Source organism: Palaemon carinicauda, chromosome 8 (genome assembly GCF_036898095.1).
Source record: "Palaemon carinicauda isolate YSFRI2023 chromosome 8, ASM3689809v2, whole genome shotgun sequence".
In the NCBI taxonomy this organism is placed as follows: domain Eukaryota; kingdom Metazoa; phylum Arthropoda; class Malacostraca; order Decapoda; family Palaemonidae; genus Palaemon; species Palaemon carinicauda.
This window is the reverse complement of record NC_090732.1, coordinates 155,426,531-155,446,530: the sequence shown is the minus strand read 5'-3', so window position 1 is coordinate 155,446,530 and position 20,000 is coordinate 155,426,531. Positions and strand designations below refer to the sequence as shown.

General features: G+C 43.7%; 1 protein-coding gene across 1 annotated transcript in view; it reads right to left on the bottom strand.

Moving 5' to 3' along the window:
- Nucleotides 1-20,000, bottom strand: part of LOC137646044 (aprataxin and PNK-like factor) — a 221,895-nt gene that overhangs the window by 138,870 nt on the left and 63,025 nt on the right. The window contains exon 5 of the mRNA XM_068379188.1: nt 16,121-16,242. Coding sequence (XP_068235289.1) covers nt 16,121-16,242 — 122 coding nt within the window. The remainder of the gene's footprint in view (nt 1-16,120; nt 16,243-20,000) is intronic.

Sequence of the window (20,000 nt, the reverse complement as noted above, 5' to 3'; positions counted from 1 at the left end):
CACGCGTGAAGTCTGAGCAACTGCACCGCCTGGTGGTACCTGCTCGACAAGGGTTAATCTCTCGGTGCCTCTACCAGGAGTGACAACAGATGGGGAAACCACTCCATGTGTGTCCATAGCAGAGCAATGAGAGTCATCCTGAGTCCTTGGGTTACTAGAACCCGGGACAGGACTACGCGAAGCAAGCAAAAGGGGTGAAACGCGTAGCAATCCAGACGATCCCAAGGATGTTGCAGTGCGTCCTCGAACCCAGCCCCAGGATCTGGTACTGGAGAGCAAAACACGGGAAGCTTGGCGTTGTGCCGTGTTGCGAATAGGTCGATGCATGGTTCTCCCCAGAGGTCGAGTACTCGACTCGCTACCCAAGAGTGAAGATACCATTCTGCTCATTACCTGATCTCTGCGACTTAAGACGTCTGCCAGAACATTTCTCTTGCCTGGAATGTACCTGGCTGACAAGGTTACATGTTGACTCTCTGCCCACAGAAACACCCGCCTCATCAACTGCTGCAAGGGATGTGAGAGCGTGCCCCCTTGAGTGCTCTCACAAACGGGCCTGGAAGTGAATTAGTGCTCTCGAGACTGCCATCATTTCCAGCACATTGATGTGCATGTGTCTCTCCTCTTCCAACCACACACCTGGCACGAATAGGTCGTCCAGGTGTGCACCCCAACCTTCCGTGGACGCGTCTGTGAACAGATGGAACTGAGGTGGAGGAGGGTTTATCAGAAACCATCTCATGAAGTTCTCCTCGTTTAGCCACCAAAGGAGATCTTCCCTTATCTCGCATTCCTTGAGAATCAGACGAGAGGGAGAATCGGTGGCTGTCAACCACTGCTCATTTAGACACCACTGAAGGGAGCGGAGATGGATCCGCCCGAAAGGAACGAACTTCTCAAGTGAGGAGAGGTGACCTATAAGAGCTTGCCACAGGAGGACTGGAAGTTGTTCCTGCGACAGGAACGGCTCCGCAACCTCCCTGAGTCTATTGATCCGTTCTTCCGAGGGAAGCAAGCGAGCTACTGCCGAGTCGATCAGCATTCCCAGATACTTCCCCTTCTGATTGGGAATGAGGTTCGACTACTCGTAGTTCACCACGATCCCCAGATCGCGACAAACTGCCAGAAGTGAGTCTCGGTCCTGAATCAACTGCTCCTGTGAGGGAGCGAGAGTCAGCCAGTCGTCGAGGTACACAAGTAGGCGGATGCCCCTCGAGTGGGCCCAAGCTGCTACCATTGTGAACACTAGTGTGAAAACTTGGGGAGCCGTGCACAGTCCGAAGCACAGGACTTTGAACTGATACACCGTGCCTTGGAAGATGAATCGGAGGTACATTCGAGACGATTGAAGAACTGGTACCTTAAAGTACGCATCCTTCAAGTCTATCGAAAGCATGAAATTGTACTGCTTGATGGCTAAGAGCACAGTGCGAACTGTCAGCACCTTGAATAGAGTTTGCTGAACAAACTTGTTCAATGGCGAAAGGTCGATGATTGGTCTCCAACCTCCTGTCGCCTCCTCTACAAGGAAGAGACGACAGTGGAACCCTGGTGACTGATCGTGCACGACTTCTAGCGCATCCTTCTCCAACATTTCCTTGACTTCCGCCTTTAAGGCCAGAGCCTTCGGAGAAATTGGAGCGTACATGTGAACGCTATTGGAGTGGAAGATAGGGGGGGCCAATGAAGCACAAATGGAAGCTTGTACCCTTCGCGAAGGGTCAACACTACCCATTCCTCGGCCCCGAGGTGCTGCCACATCGCCCAATGGTGTGATAGGCATCCCCCTACCTTCGGCAGCATGGGAAGGGGAAAGCCAAGCTCAGTGTTTCCCTTTCCCTCTCTTGCCTCTGTTCTTTCCATGATGTGGAGGAGCTCCTGAGAGAGGCTGAAAGGTCTGTTTGGGAGCAGAACCCTTCTGAACAGGAGCAGGTTTCGGCTGCACAGGAGCAGCAGGAACATGACCAGCGGTACCCTTGCTACTTCCCGTAGGCTTGGCCTGACTCAGCCTCGCCGCGGACGGTTTCGCAGGACCAGGTCCCTTGAAACTCGCAGCCTGCGCCTGGTGGATAATGGAGTCCTTCGAGTCGAGGCGCCATTTATCCCGCGTGGCCCAAACTTCCTCTGGTGGAAAGTGAGAAGTTGCAGCTCTAATAGGAGCGTTTCTGAGTGCCAGGCCCTCTCCTGAACTAATCTGTCTCACCAAACGAGCGGCTACTGCCTCATGCTTTTTGAGGATCACATTAGCATACTGGGTAGCAAGCTGTTCCAAGAGAAAGGCAACAACTTTCCCACCAGACAAAGCTAGGTTCCTGTACTGCTCCATGTGTTTGGGGGTAGCCAGCTTGGTGTCCCGCGTGAAAACTGTGGCCATACCACACCAGTGGTTGAGCCACGAAGCAGTCTGGAGAGCAGCTACAGAGATGGACTCCAGAGTTGAAATCTCAGAGGCCGAGAAAGACACTCTCTGAGATTTCAAACTCTCGACCGAGGAAGCCCCAGCAAGCGCTCCGACCGCGGGGTCGAGAGGGAGATGACAAGGCACAGAAGACTTTGTGACGTAGTACCTCTCCTGTCACTGGAGTGGTTGAGGGAGAAGCTTGTTTAAACTTTGGCTCCTAAGCGAGTCACCAGGTCCTGCGATCTGGTTACTCACTCGGTCCAATGCTCGAGCAGGCTGTATTGACCACGGTAGCATGATGGGCCGTGAACTACCTTCTAGAGCTCCCCATAGGATCTCCAAGGCTGTACACTTATCCTCAGACGCTACCGCAGGAAGATCCTTAGGCCATTAATCTCGCTCATGGGGTTAATGACCTCTAGGAATGGCGACTCCACCTTGGGATCTTCCGTGTCCACGGCAGGTGAAGGTTGCGGAGATGGCTGATCCCTCGGTCCTGCTACATCCGGAGGCGTAGGGGAAGCGACATACTGCACGGATGATGACATCCCCCATGAATATGCTCGCTCTGGTCCTAAGACCGAACCAGGCGTGTATTCAGGAGTCGAGGAAGGACCCTGGCAGGGTTCATCCCCGACAGAATGCATCGAGGTTCCCACTGCGACCGAGTGCGTGACTGGTCCCTGCGAGCACCACAAAGATCCCGAAGGAGCTCAAGCGTGAGAGGGGTCGCTGGGAACTGCAGCGCTCACACCAGGAGGTGTAGACATGTTAGTCGTGCGAGCGGTGTGCGCAGCCTCACCTGTTACATGGCCAGAAAGCATGGCGGTTGGCTGTACCTCGCGCGGCTGGTTTGGGCGAGAATTAGCCTGGTCGGTCATGCACGACCGGCCCCCATGTCGCGGGCTGAGCCGCGTGGTGGCTCCCTGCTGGGCCCGAGTCGCGCAGGTCGAGTGCGCGGCTGTCTGGGCCTGCTCCCTGCTCACACGACACACGAGTCGAGGAGTCTGTCCGTGTGGCTATCCCCGTAGAGGTAGTTGTGTGTACCGTGAATTCTTCACGAGAGACCACAGCTCTGATTTCTCGTGCTGAAGCCGGTAGTCTCATTTCCCCGCTCAAGAGCGGTTCAACTCGTGTCTGAACAGCAGCTCGGGTGCCCAAAGACCCCGTCACCATGCTCTGGGAGATGATACCTACTCCCTCGAGCGCTGTTGTCGTGCATGGAGGCCTTGCGCAAGATTCGCCGTGAACAATCACACGAGCGCGGGGAACAAGGGAATCTCTCACGTCACCCTCATCCTCCGGAGGAGAAGAGATGTTTCGGGGCACCATGTCCCTTCGACTGCGACTGGCCTTCCTGGCCCTCTTCGCTTTCCTCTTCTTCCCCTTCCTCTTTCTCCTTGGGGAGAAGAGCCAGAATCAGAAGATGAAGTCGAAGAGGAGAAGAGAGAGGAGGAGGAACTAGGAGAGGAATACCGCCAATGCTTCCTCTTCTTGTGCCCCCTCCGAGGTACTAGAACGGCGGTCGAGGCAACAGCAAACGACACTGGACAAGGATGAACAAATGTATCTTCAACTAAAATCAAAATAGAGGGTGCACTGAATCTCTGCTTCGAAACCGTAGGAGATACCTAAGCCATGTCCGTAGGAAGAGCCGTGGTCGGTGAACGTGGTAAACCTGAGAAACATCTTGTATCAGCAGGAGTTTTAGCAGATTTTAATTTTAAATGACATGTGGGCGAAGCTGTAAAAGGTTTCCCCGCAGTCGTTAACGAAATATCAGTGCTTAAAACATTACTCTCCCTTGTTTTAACAGGGAGTTCTGCAGTTATTTTACCCTTAAAAAAAGTTTGTATTTTGCCAGGAACAAATGCTTTATCAGGTACATGGTCAACAACAACAGGGGTATCAGGGAACATGGGAGTCGATAAAGTTACAAAATCAGTTACATCCATGTGTTCATCAACATCCGATTGTTCAAAAGACGTTCAAGCTCGTCCGCCAATGTTAAACGGCGTTTCAAGTCAGGCTTACCTGATAATCTGAGAGACGCCCAAAGTTCCCCCATCTTACCAGGTAACGTGTCATCCTCGGTATCAGGCGGTCCAACAATCTGTCGGGTATCTCTCGAGATCGCTGAAGTAGCGGGAGAGCTAAGGTCACCAGCTCCCCCTGCAAAACCCTTGAAATACCCGACAGGCTGTGAATACGAGCTTCCCAAAATCATACTTACACCCTCCTCAGACTCGGAGAGGGCGTGAGTAGACTTCGCTGTGGCAGTCTCTTGAGACGACACACTTACCACAGGCACCCCCCTTTCTTCTTCTTAGAGAGGGGCGAGCTCTCCGAAGCAGAAGAAGCATTAGGGGTCCGGCAATATCTGCATCAATTCTTGAAAGTTTGCCATTGCAAGGGTGGCCAGGATTAACACTCACGGCAGGGAGAACCTTGAGAGCAAGGTTTTCCCCTGCATATCAGGTAGAGCGTGTGCGGGTCTACAGAAGGAAATGAAAGCCACGTACTGCAGCACCCGTTTTGGCCTACACAACATCACATCTTACGAGTAACTTTCTAGGCCATAACAATCACACAATCACTAATTACTAGTACACAAGCACAAGAGAAGGAAAAGGGCTGCAGCATAGAGAGCGGAGTGTAGCACAACCATCCAGGTTGAGCTGAAGCGAGTGAATGTGGAAAGTGGGCTGGCAGTGGAGGGGGGGGGGGGTCAGAGCTAAGCTCCGCCCCATACCGCCAGCCAACTAATCAGCACAACTGTCTGGTTTTCTTTCTATTTGGCTGTTTCAGCTGCGCTGAGGCGAATTCCTATATTAAATTATTACGAGGTTTGTATATCATGTCAGAACAAGTATACATACAGAACAATATATACAACAGATTTTGAGCAAAGCAAAAAATCTATTTTTGGGTGATATGGCCATGTCATCCTGATGGAAGGTTCCTTCAGGCAGCTTTCTAAGGGATATTTGGCTACAGTGATACTCCAAGAGAATTGACCACAGGTTTCCAGAATTCTAACTCCTGGCGTGAGTATCCTTAATATAACTTTTACAGATAAAGCATAATATCAGGGGACGTATTTCTTGATACGACACATGGCAATCTTCACCCCGAATAGATTTTACGCTTTGAGGGAGAAGAGTAGCGAAATTGAAGAGGAGCCGTTATCAAGGGTACCTGGTGGATACCCTCCCAGTACTACTATGGCGTAACTATTCCTTGTTGCATTTAAGCATGGAGAGCCGCAGATAGAGTAGTTTCGGGTGGGGTCTTTCATTACATAGTTGTATACTCCTTTTCGAAAGAAGGGAGGGTCCATCAGGACGACATGGCCATATCACCCCAAAAAAAATTTTTCGCTTTACTCAAAATCCTGATGGAAGCTTACTAGAGAATTACTTGAAAGTACTATATCTGTGGATTTGTATAAGTGCCTTTACTTTGAATGAGTTCCTTATATTGTCTCCTAGACCTTTATATATGACATTACCATTATTTATCATATCCACCAAGCTTGGAACTAGCTTAGGGCTTCCTGCCCCCTGAAGGGAAAGTGTCGACTTCGACTATAAGGATTCAAAGTTTGTATCTCCATAGGGACGGACGGTAAATCTCAGAGATTACCTTTTTCATACCTTGGAAATCTGTACTCTGATTTCAAGTTGGGCCCTTCTAGGGTTTAATTAAAAGTCTAGAATACTTTATTCATATGTAACTGAGATAGCAGCAATAAGACGCAAATACGTTTAGTAATTTCACCTTGTAACTAGATTATCAATTGTAGTTACAATTGGGTATGAATCTGATCCACCATTGAAAACACATCAGGGTCCACATTTTCTCCTGTCAGAAAAATATAAAAAATTTTAAGTAATTTTTATTTTCCCTTCCTTCCGTTTAGCTACCTTCTCCATTATCTCCTCCAGCTGTTTTAAGGGGAACAAGGAGTCACCCCACACAGGAAGGCTCCTCATAGCCCTCGCCTCCCTGTCCGGGATCTTCCGGGAAAGCTTCGCCATGATAGTATCCCTCTTGCGCAGAACCCAGTTCGCTGAAAGGGCAAGGGACTGATAAGTAAGGAACTTCAGAGTCTTGCCCCCGGAGATGATAAGCTCCTTCAGTAGGTTCTGTTGCTCCGGGTCCGTCAAGTCATAGGTGGCTTGTACCCCTACCAGCGTGGAGGCCCACCAGTCCAACCAAGAGGAGACGTGCACCAAGTCTTTCGACATCTCCTCCATCATCGCTGCCTCCGACTGCGAAAAGCAGATCGGGGCCGAAGAGGCTCTGTCTTCTGGGGCACCCTGTCCCAGAACTTCGAGGGAAGGCTCCACTTTGCAGGCTCCCGGTCGCTGCCCTTCTGGCTCATAAAACCTACTCTGGGACCTGAGTCCCTGTAGTAACTTCGAGGTGCTCTGTGTTTTGGGAGCTTCGGCATTGCCCGCCACAACCTTATCAACGTGAGCGCGTCCCAGGACTAGATCCCTGGCCACAGGCAGGGCCAGGGAGGTTTTCTGCTGGACGGGTGCCTCCATCAACTGACTCAGGCTGGACCTCCAGAAGTCCTCGTCGGTTGGAACAGGTTCCTCAATCCGATGATGCCTTCGTATCAGGCCTATTACTTTCCGATACGCCGAGTCCTCGGTCGGGGAACCTTCTCTGCTGTCAGCACTACCTTCCGCCTGATCCCGAGGAGCCGGGTCACCAGGCACTCCTACCGGGCGCATTGGCTCTGGATCAACAGGCACTCCCCTGCGGTGGTAGCGGTCTGCCCCGACGGGAACCTCTGCACCAGGGTTGGGGGCCGGGACGGGAATCGCCGTGCCGGCGAGAACTACCGTCCGTGTAATCTCTCTGGAGGACGAGGACGCGGTTCCCGTGGGCTGACCCGACGGAGGAAACTGTTCCTTTAAGTCCAAGGGCCGAGCCAGCTGTGCTGACTCGCCCAGGCTGCCCATACGGAAGCACGGTTCCCCCCGCTGAGCGGGGTGAGCCGGGAGCTTCGCGGTCTTACGCCTACCTGAAGAGGCCTTCTCGCATTGCTTCCTGCGAGGGTCATATTTTCGGCTGGACGATGGCCTTTGTGGCGATTAATCCCTGGACCGTCGGTCAGGGGAACGCTGCAAATCACTTCTATGGGGAACGAAGACCCAATCACCATCGGGGGACCTACTCTTCCTGTACTTCCTCCGTGGTGACCAGGAACGTTTCCTATTGTCTCTCGAGTGGGACCTTGAGCGGGAACGCCTGCTCCTGGACCGCTCCCTCCATCGTCGGCGCCTCCTCCTCGCTTCCCCTTCTGAAGAGATCGAAGAACCTCCATCTGAAGAGCCCGACGATACTGTACAACCCGATCGACGGGCGGGAGCGGGGGCCACGGAGGTCTTCGCGACCTGCTGAGTTCCAGAGGTCGAGGGTTGTAGGAAAGAATCCGGAACCGCCGTCAGAGGAGCTAGAAAGGAGGTTGGCCACACTACACTAGGGAACCAGGTAACCAGGCCCTCTTCCATCCGCATTGGGGACCTACCTGGCGTTTTAGGGAGCCTCCACCCGAAGGGCTCACTTACCGTAGAGTCGTTACTACTCCACATGGGGTCGAAGGAGGAGACGTGCCCCCAAGCACAAGGGCAGAGTCTCCAGAACCCCCAGACACAGCACTATCAGGCTCCCCACTAGCCTGAGAAGGCCCAGCAACCCCCACATCATATACATTAGACTCCTGGGGAAGGGCCCTCGGCACTTTCCCCGCAACGGACTTACCTCGTCCCCTGCTCTGGGTAGGGGAAGGCGAGACAGAAGCCCCGTCGGACCGTCCACTTGGCGACGCTAACGGCGAAGAGATGCTAGACTTCCTGGGCGAATGTTTCGACGACTTCTTTTTAGTGCCATAACGCACCCACTGGATCTCATTCCAGCTAACACACTCATCGCACGTATCCGACGGCGAGCACACTCTGCCTCTACAGGAAGAGAAAAGGGAATGAGGGTCCACTTCGGGCTTGGAAAGGAACGCTCCACACGATTTTCCGGATCTAGGCCCAGGACAATGGCAGATCTGCTCCATCGCACACAACCACAAGACACAGTTACGAAGGGAATAATCAAGGAATTCACTTGGGAAACACAAGGAAAGGCAGTGAACACGCGAGAACACAAGGGAAAAGCACAGAGATACCACGCGGTAACCACGTGGGACACACGAGTCGGGACACAAAGGGTCGTAAGAGAATGAGAGCGGCGTGATGGTATCACGACGCGACCAGAGAACTTACTGACTAGCGGGACCCAAGCTAACGCCGACCTAGCTCAGGTCTACCCTCAGGGCACGTTCTCCTTACTCCTGGGTTAGTCCTCCATAGAAAACGGAGGTAGAGTATACTACACAAAACTCTGGTCGGTTGAGAGGAGATTACTGGTAACTCCTAAGAAAGTAGTTCGAGGTAAGTATCTGTGTTGGAACAAATGTAATTTCATCAAAATGATGCCACTCAATGGAGATGTGAAACCAAATCCGACTGATTTGTAGATTTTGGAAATGCATGAACACCATGACGCAACATTCACTCGGCACTGGTGTTATCGGTCAGATATGCAACTATATGAAACAGTGTGTTAATCATCGTTGTGATTTGCACTTGAGGGTAAATGTACCCATGCACCCGATGCACTGGAAAGTCCCAAAGCAGTTCACTGTTCGTCATAGGCTTAGACGACGGGTTTTTAAAACTACCTGCCGCCACCACAACATGTCTTATTTTATGTACTTGCTTCGTATAGTGTTGGAAGAAGTTCCATGAAGAAGCAATTTTCTTAGGATCACGAACTGCGGGTGAGCTGTCAGGATCCACTCTGCGAATAAGTATGTGAGCATTGCTCTCAGTTATTTTAGGGAAGGATTTTGATCCTGAGGTTTCGCCTCGGAAGAGCTGTCCTTCCTTGAAATCTGAAGTTCTACGAAGATAGACCTTAAGACACCCTAATGGGCATAGGGAGACATCTTCCTTCAGTGGGCAGATTCTCCAAGGACCCCACCTTTTGATGGGCAGTTCATTTTTGGCAAGAAAGTAGGATCGGGGAAAGGATTCAGTTCTTCCTCTTCTGTGAACTGAATATGGCCTACATCCATGATAGGGCCTATATTTCACTAACTCTAGCTCCTGAGGCTATTGCGAACAGAAAATTGACTTTCAGTGTTAGCTCTTTTATAGTACAATTCTCACTGTTTAGGTTTGAAGCATAGTGCAAGACTTCGACCAACGACCATGTAATAGGCTTTGGAAGGGTTGCCGGCTTGGGTCTAGTGCATGCTTTGGTACCTTAAAAAAAGGGTTCGCTTATGATGTTCGTCTCAAAGGCGTATAGAAGAGGTCTTGTCAGGGCCGACTTACACGTGGTTATCGTAGTGCAAGTCAGGCCTCGTTCAAGTAGGTAAAAGAAGAAAGAGAAACAGAAACCTGTTGAAATTTCTGTTGGTCCCCTTGTTTTCACGAGGGTTACCCCTTTCTTCCTAGAAAATCCACATTGTCTCCTGGTTGGACTTTACTTGTACTCTACAATGAAGTTGGCCACATTCTTCGAGATCCCAACCTTTTGTTCGCTGCTAGGGCGAAAAAATCATGAGATGCAGGTTGTTGGTTCTCGAGGATGAAATGTAACAGCCGACTTCTGCACCAGTTTGGATAAAACTGGGTACGGCAGAGGAAACAGCTACAGTTTCAATTCTAAAACTATTGTTTTTGGGCCATTTGGGGGCCACTACAGGAGCTTTTCCTCTGCAGGATCCTAGCTTGTCGAGAACTTTTAGCAGGAGATTGGTTAGTGGAAACAGATAAATTCGATTCCATCCATTCCAGTCGAGAGACATGACGTATATCACTTCTGCTTAAGGTTCTCGTAAGGGGCTACATAACGAGGTAGTTTCTTGTTGTCGCTCGCTGCGAAGAGGTCGATCTGCAGTTCCGGGACTTTTATCGAAAATAAAGGAGAATGAGTCTGCGTCTAGGGACCATTCTGTCTCTATCGGCTTTCGCCTGGATAGAGCATCTGCCGTCACATCACGGAACCCTTGAAGGCGAACTGCTTGATGAATGCCATCTTCTCTTCCTTGCCAGGCGGAAGATGGCTAGCATCACGTGGTTGATGTGAGGTGAACTCGAGCCTTGTCGATTAGACATATTACTATCACCTCGTTATTGAGAGCCAATCCGATGTGGACTGTTCTGCGAGGGGTAGTCTCCTCAACGTCAGGAGGACTGGCATAGCCTCCAAGATGTTGATGTGAAAGTTTCTTGAACTGGAATAATCAATTTCTTGCCCTTTCCTTTCATGCGGATGGCCTCCCCATTCTTTCAGGGAGGCTTATGTGTGTATCGCCACTGATGTTCGTGGTGGTTGCAAGGCTCTTATTCGTTGACTACGGCCTTAATGGTGTGCGTAATTGGGTCGGTGTCAACCTTGTTGATCTCTTCAAGCGTTTGATGCGTATCTTCTCCAGACTCCTGGCACATCCTTTGGCTGTGCTTCTAGCACCGGGTCTGTCACTATTGCAAACCGGAGAGAGCCCAGTACTCTTTCATATTGACATTCTGAAATCCTCTTGTGTTGGATTAGTCTCTTGACAGATGCTGCTATTTCTCTCCTCTTCTTTAACAGAATGGAGAAGTGGTGTGATTGCAAGATCCCATGAATTCCTAACCATTGAAACTTGTGACCTGGAGAAAGGCGAGACTTCTAGCAATTGATCTTGAGGTCCAGGTGTTCCAGAAACTGGATCACTTTTCCGGCCGCTTGTAGACAAGTAGCCTTGGATGCCGCCCGCACCCGCCAATCGACCAGTTATGCTACTACCTGTACTCCTTCGGAGCGTAGGTGATGGACGATCGTGTCCGTTAGCTTTGTGAATACCTTTGGGGCTATGTTTAGTCCAAAGGGCATGGCTGTGAAGACATATTTTGTCTTCTGTATCCTGAATCCTAGGTAAGAGGAGAGGGGGCAACTGACTGGTAGGTGCCAGTAAGCATCTGCCAGGTCTATTGAGACTGTATACGCCCCTTTTTGGTAGAAGGGTCCTTATGTGTTGCACTGTAAGCATCCGGAACTTGTTGTTCTTGATGAACTTGTTGAGTGGAGATAAGACTAGAATGACTCTGGGTTTGTCCGAGTCTTTCTTTGGAACACAAAACAGCCTCCCCTGGAATTTTGATGGACTTCGCTTTCCTCATTACCTTCTTGTTCAAGAGTTCTGAGGTATATTCTTCCAATAAGGGGGAAGTGTTGGAAGAATTTTGGAAAGGTGGATTTTTGTTCCATTTCCAACCAAGTCCATTCGTAATTTGACTGCGGACCCAGGGATCGAAAGTCCAATGATCCCGAAAGTGGAAAAGTCTACCTCCTACCTGGAACCTCTCATTGTTTAGAGGTTCCTGAGGCTAGTAGCCTAGTGGCGGGTGAGAATCGACTACCTTAATCGCCGAAACTCTCTCGTATACGATCTCAGATGAGGAAAATTTATATGCAATCAATGTAACTTACACATATAAACTGCCTAAATAGCTTCATTTAATTGTAATTACACTAGGAATGTCTATTACATCATGCATGAAAGTAAACTAACACGCCTAGGCTAGGAAGCCTAGCGCAAGCAAGGTTCGATTACCTAAATCGCCGAAACTATCAAGAATACTATCGGCATAATATAATTAACTCCTAGCAATGAAGACTGAATAGCTCTAAGATATTCATGCTATCAATACCGGGAAAGTCGCTCAGGCTACCTAAATAACTCGTGTGTAATGAACGACAGCGCCCATGACGTCTCCGGTTCAGGCAAAGGCTCTTTCACTTAATTTAACCTAATTCCATTGTGAGACAAGAGCTAAAATTTATACAATGTAAAGATCAAATACTTAACTTTCCAGAGGCAGAAGAGGCTGGAGATTGCATGATAAATCCAAAAAGTAGAGCGTACACAAAAGAGCAATAGGGAAAATCACCAAGCTGTAGCGCTACACTTATAGGAATAAAACGTGGTGGCAACGTACAGTGCCATCTGGATACTCAAGGTAGTAACGAAGGTAGGGTACCTTGATAATGGCTCCCCTTCTATTTTTTGCCACTTTCCCCTTTGAAGCGAAAACGCTATTCGGGGTGAAGATTGCTATGTGTCGTATCAAGATATACTTCCCCTGATATTATGCGATATCCTTAAGAGAAATTTTAAGGATATTCGCGCCAGGAGTTAGAATTCTGGAGACCTAAAGGTAAATTCTCTGGGAATATCACTGTAGTCAAATATACCCTAGGAAGCTACTTATAGGAACCTTCCATCAGGACGACATGGCCTGAGCCCAAAAATCCTCACAATATCAATCAAAAACGTTAGATCAACAGGGAACACCACCGTGCGAATTCGCTAAAAAAATAGGAATAACCACCATCTTGAATATGGCGCCATCTAGCTACTCAATAGCAGTATGGGAGAAAGGGTAATCTTGATAATGGCTCCCCTTCTATTTTTGCCACTCTTCCCCCCTCGAAGCGAAAACGCTATTCAGGGTGAAGAACGCTATGTGTCGTATCAAGATATACATCCCCTGATTTAAGCGATATCCTCAAGAGAAGTTTTAAGGATATTCTAGCCAGGAGTTAGAATTCTGGAGATCTAAAGATAAATTCTCTGGGAATATCACTAGTCAAATATCCCTTAGGAAACTACCATTAGGAACCTTCCATCAAGACAACATGGCTTGAGCCCAGAAAATTATTTTTATAATCCCTAAGCTCTCACGCCACTTAAAAAATAACAAAGGCTAAAGTTGTGTCAGACAGCTCATGATGCATTGTAAACTAGGTGAAAAATTTTTCTGACTGATTCACACCGAATATTTGTTTGACCCCGTCATGTGCATGCGCAAATTATACCCATTTCCTGTCTCATTCACACGTAGACAAAGCATCTATCCAGAATCATATGCAAATCTCTTTTCCTTAGAAAGCACTGTGATTTTTTTGCGAATATTTTTGTGAAATAAGTATTGTAGGTGTCACCGATGGACTTCTGGTTACGTGAACAGATGACGTCCAAGCGAGACATCAGATCCTTATCATCATTTATCAAGATTGTGATATGAAAAGAAAACACATATTTATAAAATTTTATGAAGCAAAAGAAACTATATCACAAATGAGAACTTCTTCAGATTAGGCTAGCCAACACAACACTATAAGATTGTAGTAAAACAGTCAATATGCGGTGTGTATAATCCATAAAATATGGGGTATGTATGTGACCACCAGCTGAGGAATATTCAGAAGTAATTTCAATGATTTTTAACAATCAGCTGATTCCTTTTCCTAACTTGCATGAAAAAAATCACAGCTATTTGAAAAAAAAAAAAAAATTTCAAAGGTGTTTCACAAAAATATAATTGTAAGTCATCCAAAACTTCTGTTAAAATATATAAAAAACAAACATACATAATAAAAAATGCTTCAGTAGTTTTAATACTGTATTTCCCAGTTACTGATGTCTATTATTAGCTGGAAACTTCTTCTGTACATTACTATCTTCAACAAGACTGTTAATAACACAGATGATTATGCTCTTTTATAAGAGCATAATGAAAACAACATCAATTCTGTAATTATTATAAACCAAGATGCTGCGCTAGTTGGAAAAGCAGAGTGCTACAAGTCCAAGGGCTCCAACAGGGATAACAGCACAGTATGAAAAAATGGAAAGTATACTAAACTATGAAGAGGATAAACAAAACTAAAACACCTTGGATAAAAATAATGTTGAATAAGAAAGTAATAAATTTCACTATGAATTGAGACTTGCATCAACAAAATCTTTACTTTTACCTAGTTTGAGCTTTGAATTTCCAACAATTCAACTTTCCAACATGAAAAAATCTTTTCCGGATTTGGTCGCAACCAGAATAAAACTTCTATATTATTGTGTAGTATCGAGTCTTAAAAAACAAGGGGCACGAATGTTAGAATTTATTGCATACTTATCATTATATTATGAATGGTATAGTCTCAGAAAGCTATCATAAATCTTATATACAGTATGCACAATGGGCTAGTTGAATGACTGTACAGGATATTACTATCTATACTTTGAATCAGAAATTCAAAAGAGACCTCAGTTTTTCTGTCTTACACTCAAAGTTGGGAGTTAGGTGTTGAAAGACCAGATAAGAGATCAATATTCAAAATAAGGTAAAATAAAAGCATATAAATATTTCTTCCAGATACTGATTTGTTCGCACAACTAAAGAAGAGACATTACGTCTGTTTATTTAAGGTGATTTCAGAATAAAAAAAAATGCACCTACAATCTTGAATAGAATGCATGAAAGTAAAAAAATAATTTTTAATGAAAATATCTGGTCGAGAGATCTAAACCAACAAACATTATTATTATTAATGTTAATATTCTTGATATTATTATTATTATCATTATTATTATTATTATTATTATTATTATTATTATTATTTGAGTACTGTTAGGTTTTAACTTTACTCCACATAATTCGTAACATACAGCAATTTAAGCTTAATCTCTGTTACTATATTCAGTGACTACAGTTCTACATATTAACATGATTTTAGTGTTTTTACTACACTAAAGTTATCTTAAGTATCTGTTCAATATTGCTACCTTGCACTACATTTTGAGTTGATTTTTATATATATTTTGCATCAACCTTCCAGTTTATAGGCAATATAATCTTACTTATCTTCCCCCTGTCTGTGTTCTACAAGAAAATTTAACAAATAAAATATTAAGTTAATAAGCTATACACCAAGTAAACTTTCTCATGCTTTAAAGGAAAAATGTAAAACTAAAAAAGTATGAAATATTTCCTGAAGATAAAAATATCTATAAAAATGAGAGGTCATAGTAAGTTGGTGCATTGCTCTTTATCACTGAGAATCAAAATGAAGTTGGTTTATCATTACCAATCATCAAGAATGGCAATAAACTGATCTAATCAACGAGAGTTTGGATATGAAGCTCTCTACTTTGAGATATTTGAACATCCTTTAAAAAAAATGTACTGTATTAGTAATTCATGATGATGGAAATAAATATGTAAGTTCTAGAAAAGTAGTTCTGGTAAATTGGTACTTTGTCCACCTCATAAAGAAGAATAAATAGATTCCTCAATCAAATAAGGTGTGGAAATTGAGTCTTGGAATTTAAGATTATTTAGATTGAGTTTATTTAAGACGGATTCAGCTGTCAGAGATATTTTCCCACAATATGAAGGTGGGCTCTCAATATAAGCAAATATTACCAGTGATGGGGCAATATCAACTAGTGATACATAGCATAGGCAGTGCATTAGGGGATGATTTAAGACAGACTTTCTAAAACATGTTTTCTCAAGTCAACGAAGCGGAACTTCCAACAATGTATGAAGTATGAACTTAGGTATAGGTCATTGAAATAATACGGTGGCTGAAATGAATACTCGTGTTCTGCAACATATTCCGTATTTAAAAGGATAATGATAAAAGCTTATTATAACTTAATAAGGTATTTAGATTCCATATACCTTGAAGTAATCCATAGCAAACTGTTTGAGAAAAAATGAACATCAACAAGATAATAGTTAATAGAGATGGTGAACCACTGATTAGCAAGTACAACAAAAGTACAGTTATGTAAATTAACATAGATGTACTTACATATACCAAAATTTCTCTTTCTGAAGTCCAAATTTATCTCCATGTGAGAGGAAAAGAGCATCCCCTTCTGTTATTTCTTTCGTAACACCCTTTACAGAAACGTACGTTGGATTTTGATGGACCTGAAACAAATGATTGAATTAAACCCCGAAAATAGCAGTTTATGTGCAGGACAAAATACTTGAATAGTTGACATCACTTGAAATATTTCAGTTAAACTGATTATCTACTTTTAGGTGAACTGATGGTACAACATTAGTTATATTATGAATGATTGCAACCACGCAATTAATTGGAAAGCTGCTAAAGAACTTACATTTTGCAGATATTGTTAAAAGAAAAATCACTGAGAGACAACTTGATTAAAAGAAATTAAGAATTGCTTAACACCAGCCCAGGTATGTACCAGATAGATGAATTACTGATAAACAATAATCTTATGCGTAGTTTATTTATTTCTGTTCTGTTTTTACATCATCACATAGGTTTCCTTGTATTCTAAATGTATTTTTCAATCATAAGACCTTGAGGTGTAATATAATAACACAAAAACACTTAGTCTCTTCTTCTATTCTTCATTTCCTTTTTGCTTCCTGGCCTGCTGTCATCTTGAAACATCGCACGTTCCAGAGATTTGCTGTTTATATGTGTGTGTGTGTGTGTGTGTGTGTGTGTGTGTGTGTGTGTGTGTGTGTGTGTGTGTGTGTATATATATATATATATATATATATATATATATTTATATATATATATATATATATATATATATATATATATATATATATATATATATATATATATATATATATATATGTGTGTGTGTGTGTGTGTGTATATATATACATCTATATATCTATATAGATCAATCTATCTATCTATCTATCTATATATATAATATATATATATATATATATATATATATATATATATATATATATATATATATATATTTATATATATATATATATATATATATATATATATATATATATATATATGTGTGTGTGTGTGTGTGTGTATATATATAAATACATCTATATATCTATATAGATCTATCTATCTATCTATCTGTATATATATATATATATATATATATATATATATATATATATATATATATATATATATATATATATATATATATATATATATATATATATATATATATATATATATATATATATATGACAATTTTACACATTTGAACGTGTTTGTATTCCATGATCGAAGTCTGGTAGCAAGGGGGCTGGGCCAAGGGTGTTATTTCTTTTCTTAGTCTAAGGGTTATTCAGATATAATAGTTCAAGTCAAGTCATTATATAATTTTCAGATCGTAACATTTTTGTCTTAATCTAAGTTTTGTTCAGTCTTAATTTTTCGTGTGATTAATTTTATTATTGTGTAAATTCTTTTCAAAGTGTTGTAATTTATATAGAATACATTTATTTTTGTAAAGAGTGTATCATTCCAATCACCATTGTTTAGAATAGAATCAGCTTGAATCATGTTAAAGAGCCGTAGTAAGTCATAAATAATTCTTAAGAATAATTACTTAATTTTGTTTTATGTGTACTTAAAGAGACCTTTTGATATTCAGTATTTTATATATTGCTGTCTGGGAGTTATTTAACTGTCTCAGGCTTCATGTATTAATATTTTAAAGTGTAACAGTTTTAATGTAAAAGCAAACGAGTTTGGAATTCGAGAGATTGAGTAACTTGCCAGTCGCAATATATATAATATTATATGTTTCGTTCCTAGTCACGAGCCATAGTATAATATATTTTGGTGCCCAGACTCCGAAGCCATCATCGTATAATATATTTTGGTGCCCAGACCCTTAGGATTAAGCAAGTCTCTTTTAAATATTGGTTATAACAAGGCTGTGTTTTGATTAAAAGTTTTAAATAGTACAGTGTCAATAGGATTTTGTGTATTGTTTGGATATATTTTTGGAAAGGAATTTTATATTTTTAAATTACAAGATGGCACAGTTTAATATCAAAGAGTTTTTGAATAACCCAAGTGTTTAGGAATTGTCAGAAGCTAATGTAACTAAAGCTCAGTCGCTCCCTATCTTAATGGCATATGGCGGCCATGCAATGAGTGGGATGATTAAAGCCCAAATCAAGTATCTAGCCTTAGAAGCGTTGATAAACTCAGGAAAGTTGTCGGAAGAGAATATTGTAGAAGCTTGTGAACTGTTGGAGCAAGCTAAGAAAGAATCTTTAGTGACGCAAAGACCAGTTGACCCACCAACTGAAGGCATTAAAGTAGAAAGGGATGTAGAGGCTGAGATTCGACAAATTGTAGTGGAGGAGAATTTGATCAGGTTGAAGATGATGGAAAGAGAGAAGGAAATGGAAGCAAGACGAGAAGAAAGAGGGAGAAGATGAGAAGAAGGAGAGAGAAGAAAAATGATGCAAGAAGGAAATTAAAGAAAATAACAAGAAGAACCCCGAGAGATTGCAAGACATGCAAGGTTGATGGAAGCAAGATGAGAAGAAGAAGAGAGAGAAAAAGACAACATGCAAAAGGGATGGAAGAAAGGGAAATCGCATGACAAGAGAGAGAAAAGACAGGAAGAAAAAGAGATGGAACAAGCGAGGTATGCGCGGGAGTTGGAGCTGTTGCACACCTGTGCCCAGTTGACAACGCAAACCAAGGTGGCCCCTGCTAAGCACGATCCAGTGTTTAATGTGTCGGATGCCCAGAGATTAATTCCAAGGTTCACAGAAGTCTCTCCAGATGAGTTCTTTGATCATTTTGAAACGGTTACAGCGATGATGAAATGACCAGAAGATAAATGGTCTGTGTTATTGCAGAGTGTGCTCTTTGGGAAGTGCTGCAGTGCTTACTTATCCTTATCTCTGGACCAGAGGATGGAGTATCAAGAAGTGAAGAGGAACGTGCTGCAAGTGTATCAGGTGACCCGTAAATATTATAATGAAAGATTCTGAAGTTTAAGAAAGGATGAGAAAATTACTTTCCTGCATTACACTTGAAGGTACGACGATGTTTTAAGAGATAGAAAGAGGCTGCTAACGTAAAGGAGATGACCGATTTAGAAGAATTGATAATACTAGAGCTGTATCTACGAGGAATTCCTCAACATATTCGAACGTACTTGAAAGAGGGAGGTGAAGAAACTTTATAAAGCTGCTTCGCTGAATGAAGATTACAATATTATCAGTCATAAGCCCTCCTCGGGCACTTGTTCCAACCAAGTGCCAAGTATTCGCCGCACCATGGAAACCAGTTCAGTAATAACTATGGGAACAAATTTAACAGTTCCATCGGAAGTAGCATTGGTACTGTCCCTAAGCAGAATGCGATAGTACCACAGCAACAAACATCAAATTGTCCTCCTTCAAGTATTGTAAAAGACGTGCAGAAAGTTGATATTGTCTGTTTTAAGTGTGGCAAGAGAGGCCTTATCAGAAAGGAATGTTGGTCAAACAAACCAAAAGCAGTCGCCCAAGTGATTAAGGATAATTCGACATCACAGAATGCGAAGACAAAGAAGCAATCGGGAAAGGATGGAGAGAAAAATAAACCAGCCAATGTTTACACGACAAACAGGACGAACCCTAAACACCATGGATGCCTTTAAACCATATATTTATTATAGGTATGTTAGCAGCAATAGACGGGAGTGAGCAAACCCCGGTCAGGATATTGACCGACACAGGTTGTAACCATAGTGTGGTGGTACGAGGAGTACACCCGTTGGTGGAACAGTCTCTCACAGGGAACTCAGTTATTTTGAAGGGAATAGGAGGTGAGGAGGTCACCAGTATTTGCTGTTTAAAACTGACATGCGAGTTGGTGACAGGTAATTTTGACTTTGCGGAAAAGGATTCATTGGCTGTCGAAGGCG